At 37.0% G+C, this 7,772-nt stretch overlaps 2 protein-coding genes across 2 annotated transcripts; one reads left to right on the top strand and one right to left on the bottom strand.

The window, feature by feature from the left end:
• Positions 1-351: 351 nt before the first annotated feature.
• On the bottom strand, positions 352-2,904 carry fam199x (family with sequence similarity 199, X-linked). The gene is made up of 3 exons (XM_010787790.1): positions 2,805-2,904; positions 1,406-1,584; positions 352-607 (listed from the first exon to the last, which is right to left on the bottom strand). The coding sequence occupies exons 2-3, from the start codon at positions 1,570-1,572 to the stop codon at positions 367-369; spliced, it is 408 nt and encodes a 135-aa protein (XP_010786092.1). The 5' UTR covers positions 1,573-1,584; positions 2,805-2,904; the 3' UTR covers positions 352-366.
• A 34-nt stretch (positions 2,905-2,938) lies between these two features.
• Positions 2,939-6,816, top strand: commd5 (COMM domain containing 5; the record flags this gene model as incomplete). Its single annotated transcript, XM_010787791.1, has 6 exons — positions 2,939-3,164; positions 3,923-4,083; positions 4,653-4,681; positions 4,797-4,847; positions 5,713-5,808; positions 6,741-6,816. Coding segments are annotated over exons 1-6 (543 nt in total), but the record flags the coding sequence as incomplete, so codon positions are not given.
• Between the last annotated feature and the right edge of the window lie 956 nt (positions 6,817-7,772).

The following is a 7,772-nucleotide window of genomic DNA, read 5'->3' on the forward strand; positions in this document are numbered from 1 at the left end:
TCTCCCACACACCGAATACTGTAGTTTGCGTTTTGATTGAATCGATTTCTTGCAGAGAGTTATAGCATATAAGCTAAAGAGAATAATCATATTACTTAACCTGTTAAACCCCAAGGTCCCCGCCGGTGGGTACTTTTTTTTTTTTTTCACGACACTGTGTCTCAGGGGCCTGAAACCTGAAAAAAAAAGTTGGGGCTTAACAGGTTAAGTAACTTTCTTTTGGGATAATATTTGTCTCCTGGTTTAATACCATCTCTTTTTTCCTCTTTTATCAATTTGCTAAAGCTAACATACCAATTACGTCAATCTGCTTGTTCACTGCAAAACTACACGGGCTGAGTGCAAAAAAAAAAAATGCCATCCGAGTTAGATAATGCCACCGACCTGCCACTCAAACTCGCTGCTGTCGGACCAGTCCCAATATGTGCTGATGGAGGAGGAGACATCGCTGCAGACACTGCCCTCTGGAAACAGGTCCAGAGATGTTAGTTCCTGGTCGTCCAGCAGGGAGTAGCAGTCTTCCTGATCCCCCACAGACACGGAGGAGAAGAGCTCCTCGCTGCACTCTGAGCTGGCCACGCTCGTCCCACAGGAAGTGAGGTTCCACCTGCGGACAACAATGACAGCACGTCAGTGCACTTTCTAGGAGTAAGTCATGGAAATTGATCTGAAGGTTTTTCAAGACTGGGGGAGGGTGCAGGCAAGATAAGGAAGTACATTTCAGCTATGTCAATTATTTTAAAATGTCAACAAAAACATGGATGCAGGAGTCACAGAGTATACGGTTCACAGCTAATTTCCAGTGGCACCTTTTTCACACTTAACCTTTTTTCTGAGACTTGCCACCAAAGAAATGCAAATAATACTGAATAAACTATACATTTTATGTGAATTTTATATGACTTCTTTACATTTTTGTCTGGAGAACTGTATAATTGTCCTTATTAAAGTCAACAGAATGGACTTTAGCTTATCAATGAGTGTATAGAACCTCCTTCCTTTAAAACAAGGTAAAAAAAGGTCAGGTAGTGTTAAGGTGCGTTCACACAGGACATGAAGCTAATTGTGTACCGTGCCATCGTTTGTAACAACGCTCGTCAGTAAAACTAGACGTCCCATCAAGGAGGCAGGGCTGATTTCCTTGTAGATACCAACAATGTTTTTATTAGCCATGGCCGAAATCACAACAAAGTATGAGTATGGACAAAAAAATTTTTTTTGTTATGCCACCAATAGCTGCATTGCCACATGTTGCAGCAGTTTATGGTGTATCCATCTTTTGAGTACTGTACCATTAAGGTTGGTATTTTGATAAAATCTTTTGAAAAAACATCCTGAAAGTCAGTTGACCTCACAAACTGATGACACACATGTGAACACAAGGTCACACCACTGGTCTACTTGCCTGTTGCTGTTGAAGCGGTGCAGAGGGTCTGTTCTGTGACAAGATGAGAGTTGACAGCCAAAGTCACTGACGTCCAGAGTTCCCACATCACTGAGGTTGGCTCTTTGAGAGAGGAGTGGGAAAGGCTCCTCTGGTGCCAAAAACTTCTCATACAGAGACTCAGACATGGCCAGATGGATCTACAAAAACAGAGGCAAAGATAAGACAAACAAAACATAATAGGGTGCATATAAATAGAGCTACAGTCTGAATTATTAACACCAAATTATATAGACACATCTGACAGACACACTGTCCAAAAGCTTTCTAAAAGGGTAGTAACAGCTGAACCACAATATGGTGTATTGCCAAGTAGGGTTTTACCCTCAAGGAATGTATTTGCTGTACTGCAAATCATAACAGAGTAACAGACAATTGTATTAAAATTAAAAACAGGTATTGCGAAAAAATAAGAAAAAGGACAATTAAGATATTAACTATTTATCGAGTTAAATGAAAGTGTGTGCAATTGTAATTTTAGAATATGTGTCCTAATGTGCAAATTAATGTATTTTAAATTATATTAAACATTCTGTTGTGTGGGCGGAAGGAAGTGAATATCTAATAGACAACTCTTACAAAGTTGCTGATCTTTTCCAGAGGTAAAGCAGTGAAGCACCTTGATATACAGATACAGACACAATGAACAAAACCAAATATGATATTTAAGGTATTTAGTTCAGTTTTAACTTGATCTGATGGACTTCAACATTGTTGCTTGTAAAAATGTTCCATATGTGTAAATCATTGTTGTTAATAAATGTAGTTCAAAAATGAAACTACAAAAATGTGGCAGTAGGTCACTGAAGAAAGCAAAACTTCGTCCAAATACAAGCAGTTACCTCAGGAATACGAGCTCCTTTACATTTGGGTCTTTTGTTGGTAACATAAGTGACGTTAGTGGCCAAAGCTAGCATTATTACAAGTACTAATAATGAGCTTTTAAGCATGTTAAAGACACTTCTCATGTTCATCTTTGATACTAGATGTCATCTACGTTAAGCCTCTAACTCCCATAATTGTTGTTTTTCTTAACAACACAACAAGATGCTTGACAGTCACGCAAAGCATACCAAGACAAAATAAGAATACACCATTAAAGAAGGAAGCTACATTAGCTTTAATAACTCAAACATTACCATATACGGTACTATTATTTTTCACCAAGGCGCATATTCTGTGTTTGGAAAACAACACTAGCTAACGTCATTAGCTAGTTGCTAATCCTTCAAATGTGCAGGTAGCGTTTACCTAGCCACAAAACGAGCTCTAAATAATCATTTTCATTAATAACACACCTGAAGGTCTCATAAACCTGGTAAAGTTATTATAAAGAAGCTATAAACATTAAAACACTAACCTTTTGTCGTTCAAATAATGATCATTTCTGCCACCTCCATTTGCAAATCCTTTCTTTTCCAGCGATGAGCTAAGCTGTCACCGCGAGACTCCCGCGAGCCAACACTGTTGTCATGTGACGTGAGGCGGAAGTGGTCACACAAACAGAAAACTAGCATAAAAAAAGAGCATTCTGTGCTTAAAATTTCACAATTTTGCTATTTGTTATCGCAAAATACAACATATGATTGCATGGTACTCATGTCTTTAAGCCACACAAAGGACTCCAGCTTTTTGGGGGGCAGGATACCCGCAGAAATCGAGTTAATGTCGAAAAACCTGAAGGATGTGGACCACGAGTTGTTCAGAAAAATACTAAAAGGTAAAATAGCTGTTTGCAAGGTAAAGTTGTTTTTAATGTCTATATGACTCATTACAGAACTGGTCAGCCGTCTGTATGATATGTATTTTTGTATTGCATTGTAAAAGCCACTAACAATGTTTTAAAACGTTGATAAGGTGTTCATTGAGTAATGATATCGGAGTTCCAACAACTTTTACTGTGAGATTTTAATAAATAGGTAGAGCAAAAACTTATTTTTTGAGAAAAGGATCATTTACAAAAAAAATTAAACCATAGCAACACAACCAGAACAAATATACCTAATACAATCACCGTGAAGGGCATACATTATAACGTTAAACGAAAAAGTAAAAGTTATTATGTTATATCATCATAATCAGTCAGTGTCCCGGAAAAAAGTTCCACACATTTCTAAAAGCCTATTAATCCCCCAAAAATCCTGAAAAGTTCTAACATGAACCCAATAATACAGACAGAATCAAGATCTGTCCAAAATATGTGGAATATTTCACAAATACAAAAGATGGTCAATTCTGTCAATATTATTTTTTTAAACTTACACAACAAATATAAATATCTGTCGCCCAAACTTGGCGATAAGACAAATAGCTAGTTGTATTTTATGGAACATTTAAAAAGTGTTCAAATATGCTTTTAGTTCATGAAAACAGCCCAAAGAATGGGGCCCCGTGACAGTGACCAATATCCCTGAACAAGTACAAATGAAGTAAATCCATAGCAGAGGTAAGTATGCCTGTGAACTCTTTTCTGTCCAGCTGTGGTCAGCGCCCTGGAGGGGAAGGACAACAGAGAGGTGATGAAGTCGATAGCAGAGAGCAGCGTCATCCCCCAGGAGAGACTCAGTTACATCGTGGCTGGGATGCACAGAGTGCTGTCTGAGGCCATCCGCATCCCCACATTGTCGCTAAAGCAGGAGGTGAGCTGCTGTAAAACACTGGAAATTACATTATGAACATGCTGACACAGTCTCAGTCTGTGTGCACTTAAGAGATGGGTCTTTCCCACAGTACACATTTTGACATGTTACAGGAGCATTAATAATAACCAGTTTATGGTCATGATTTCCCAATGTGCCTAAATCCAACAAAAACAATCATTACTGTTATATTCACATGCTCTTTTTTTCTATTACAAGACACGAGATTGGTCTTTATTGCATGCTGTTGACATTGGACTGTATACTCAAAAACTCTATTATTATTCCCACCAATTTTATAGTACCTTTTTCCTCTCATTTGCGTACATTGACTTTCAGAGATTATTGACATCCTAAGTTGTTCTGACAGAAGACATTTTAACAGGCCACAGTACAAACATATATTTTTTTAATACTAAAAATGTACTAGTGCTGAATTCCACCTCTTGTGGTTATCTAAGGACACACTTCCTTGTTCCCGCCGCTTCAAAAGCATCTTCTTACACATTGTAAGATCTTAATAATTGAATATTGAAAATACTTAACACTTGATTTGTGTCCCTGTTTAGGCCTTCAAAGAAGATCTTAGAGAACTGAGGCAAGGCTCGTCATCATTTTAACACATCTTCTATGTTTTCATGCATTACCTCTGCTGGCTTATACACAACACACTCTCAACCTGAGATGATAAATGATTATGTTTTGTTACCTAGGATACCTGAAGACTTTATCACAGATTTCTCCAGTGTGGTCTTTGGAAGCAGGTATGTTGGATTTATAAAGGCATAGAAACAGTCTAAACTCAGGCCCAATTCCAACCAACCCCTACATCCTCCCCCTTACTGAATTCCACCCTTTTTGAATGTTTGTGAGGTTCTTCCAACACATTTGGTGTTGTTTCTAAACACTAGTGGAGAGTGGAAGTTATTAAAATCTCAAACAGGAAGTGTGCTAGACTTGACTTAACCAGCTGCCCCTACCTGACCAGGTGCATTGCTGTTTCTATCCGTCACTTGAACATGCTGTGTAGAATGTCTCTGCAAACATTTATTAGTAAACGCCCCAAAATTAGATGGACCTTTTAATATTTTCATTCAGATGTTAAGAACTTCAAAGGTACATTTTCTAACATATATATATATTTTTTTTTTATGTATATATATTTTGTATAGCCCATTACAACACAAGGCCATTCAAAATGCTTTACTGCAAAATGTGCAAATAAAAACATTAAAAGCATTAACAGAAAGTGCAACAGAAAAATTACATTTTAACACAGTCATTAAAAAAACCAAGAGAATATATTTTTGCAGTTTTATAATTTGTTATTTTTCGTCCAAGAGAAGAATTACGACAGTTCCCGGTCCTGCCAGAAACATGGGAGTTTGTCCAAAAATTGCCGCTTTATTTTCAGTCTCCACCTTAATGAAGAAGCCTCATTCAGCTGAGAGTGAGACAGTCAGAGTTCACTCTGTCAAGGAGTGAGTGTGGATGGGTGGGCCATAGTGAAGAAAGCATGCCTTTTTCTAAGTCTAACTGAAACTTGTTTTCATCAGTATTGTGGTTGGCTATGAATGCCATTCATGGTTATATTATTATAGCATCATGTACACTGCTTTATGTTTGCAGACGTGCAGCTCTCGATGCAGCTACCTCTCAAAACGATCCACACCTCCCCACAATGGAAGACTTTAAATGGAGAGTAGATGTTACAATTTCTACAAGGTAATGTATCGAATACAGAGGGGCAAGACATGTTTTTGCTTTTCAAGGTTCAAGGTTCTTTATTGTCAAACTAACATAGCTACAGAGTAATTATGTCGTTGAAAATCTTAGGTCACAGGCTTCTCCAACAATGCAACACAATAATACAGATAAGCATACAATATTAAAGCAATATTAAAGTATATTATATTAAAAGTAATACAGAAGAAAAATAGTTCTAAAAAAAGTGGAATAGTGATAGAATAGATAGAATAGAACGAGTCTATATACAAGTTATTGGAATGATATATTAGATCAGTGATTCTCAAACTTTTTTCAATAATGTACCCCCTTTGAAAAAAATATTCAGCCAAGTACCCCCTGATCAGCTCAAAAACTATTTGTTAAGGAAGAAATGCCTATATAAAGAGGTACAGTACAGCGCTGCACCATCGGTGTCTGATTTATTAAAACAACAACCTTGTAACTGAGAAACACTTAAATGCTACATTTCAAATGTTTACAATCCATCACTAAATTCATGGCAAACCAATTTTAACATCATACAATAACACTAAGACGACATTAGTTGCCCATGCATTGAACTGATCTTTTTAATAAGTTGTACTTACAATTTAGTGAGAAACATGGGCTTGTGCTTCACTGAGGATCTTTGTCATTCTGACAGGGAGGCAACTGCAGTTATTACACTTCGCGTTTTGAAATATGTTTTTTTTTTTTTTTTTTTAAACATAAAATAAATCTCACGTACCCCCTGCAGTACTCCAACATACCCCTAGGGGTCCGCATACCCCCATTTGAGAACCACTGTATTAGATAATAGATAAATAATTACTAAGTAGCAGATTTTCAAAATACAACCAGAATCCTGAAGCTTTTTAAATGTTTTTGTTGTTTTTATTGTAACTGAGTGTGTTTCTGTATCTCCCCAGCTCTTTAGCCCGAGCCCTGCAGCCATCTGTTCTGATGCAGATGAAGCTATCAGACGGTAGCTGTCAGCGCTTTGAGGTACTGAAACTAATGATTTCTCCCTGATAGTACAGGCAGTTTTACATTCACCACAAAGAAACCTGTTTTCATTTTAAATATGTGCCCAGATTCTTAATACATATACTTACCAATGGGCCTTAATTATTTACTAAATTATTTAAATTTAAATTATTTTATCCTTTTTTGGTTGTTTACTGTTACCTGTAGTGTGTTATATAGACACTCGTGCTTTTATTGGCTAACGCTCCAACACATTGTACGTGACAGGCTAAGGGGCGGTGCAGCTCTAAGCAGTTGACCAATCACAACAGAGCCTGCTTCTTTTCACCCTCAAAAGAGATGCTGCAGCACAGGCAGTATGGGAAAAGTATTGAAGATTAATGTACATGTAAACATGTAACAGTAGATGAACAGAATACAAATATATGAACCTGAAAATGTTTATAATAAGGCCCCCTTAAAACCGACAAAAGAAATGTGGTGAGCATAATAATTCTCTGCATTCTCACTTCTTCTTAAAGCGAAGTGTCTTGTTGAAAATAAATAATAAATGTTGTTGATTGTAAACCATTCCATTTTAGAAATCATACCACTTATATTCTTAATTCATCAGGTGTCTCACTCAATTAGTTATAGCGTCCCATGCATCCTTTTTTTGTTTCTTTTATATCCACTACTGAAGCTACTTAAAATGGCTTTTATTTCTTTACGTTTACAATTGGGCGGTCCAACCTGTTCAGACTTTAGTCGGGTGTTCTTGACTTAATTTTCCCATTTTTGTTCCTATTTCCATGTTTTGTGCACAGAGCCCTGGAACCTCATGCCCTTTTAACCCTCTTGTTGTCCTCGGGTCAAATCTGACCAATTTACTACTTTCATCAATCGTAACTTTTTTGTTTTACATTCGATTGCATTAAGGCTTTATGATATCCTTCACAGTAGACATTTGAACATATCAAATTGCTGATCACCAC

The sequence above is a fragment of the Notothenia coriiceps genome, unplaced genomic scaffold, assembly GCF_000735185.1.
Source record: "Notothenia coriiceps isolate Sejong01 unplaced genomic scaffold, NC01 NC01_scaffold00031201, whole genome shotgun sequence".
In the NCBI taxonomy this organism is placed as follows: Eukaryota; Metazoa; Chordata; class Actinopteri; order Perciformes; family Nototheniidae; genus Notothenia; species Notothenia coriiceps.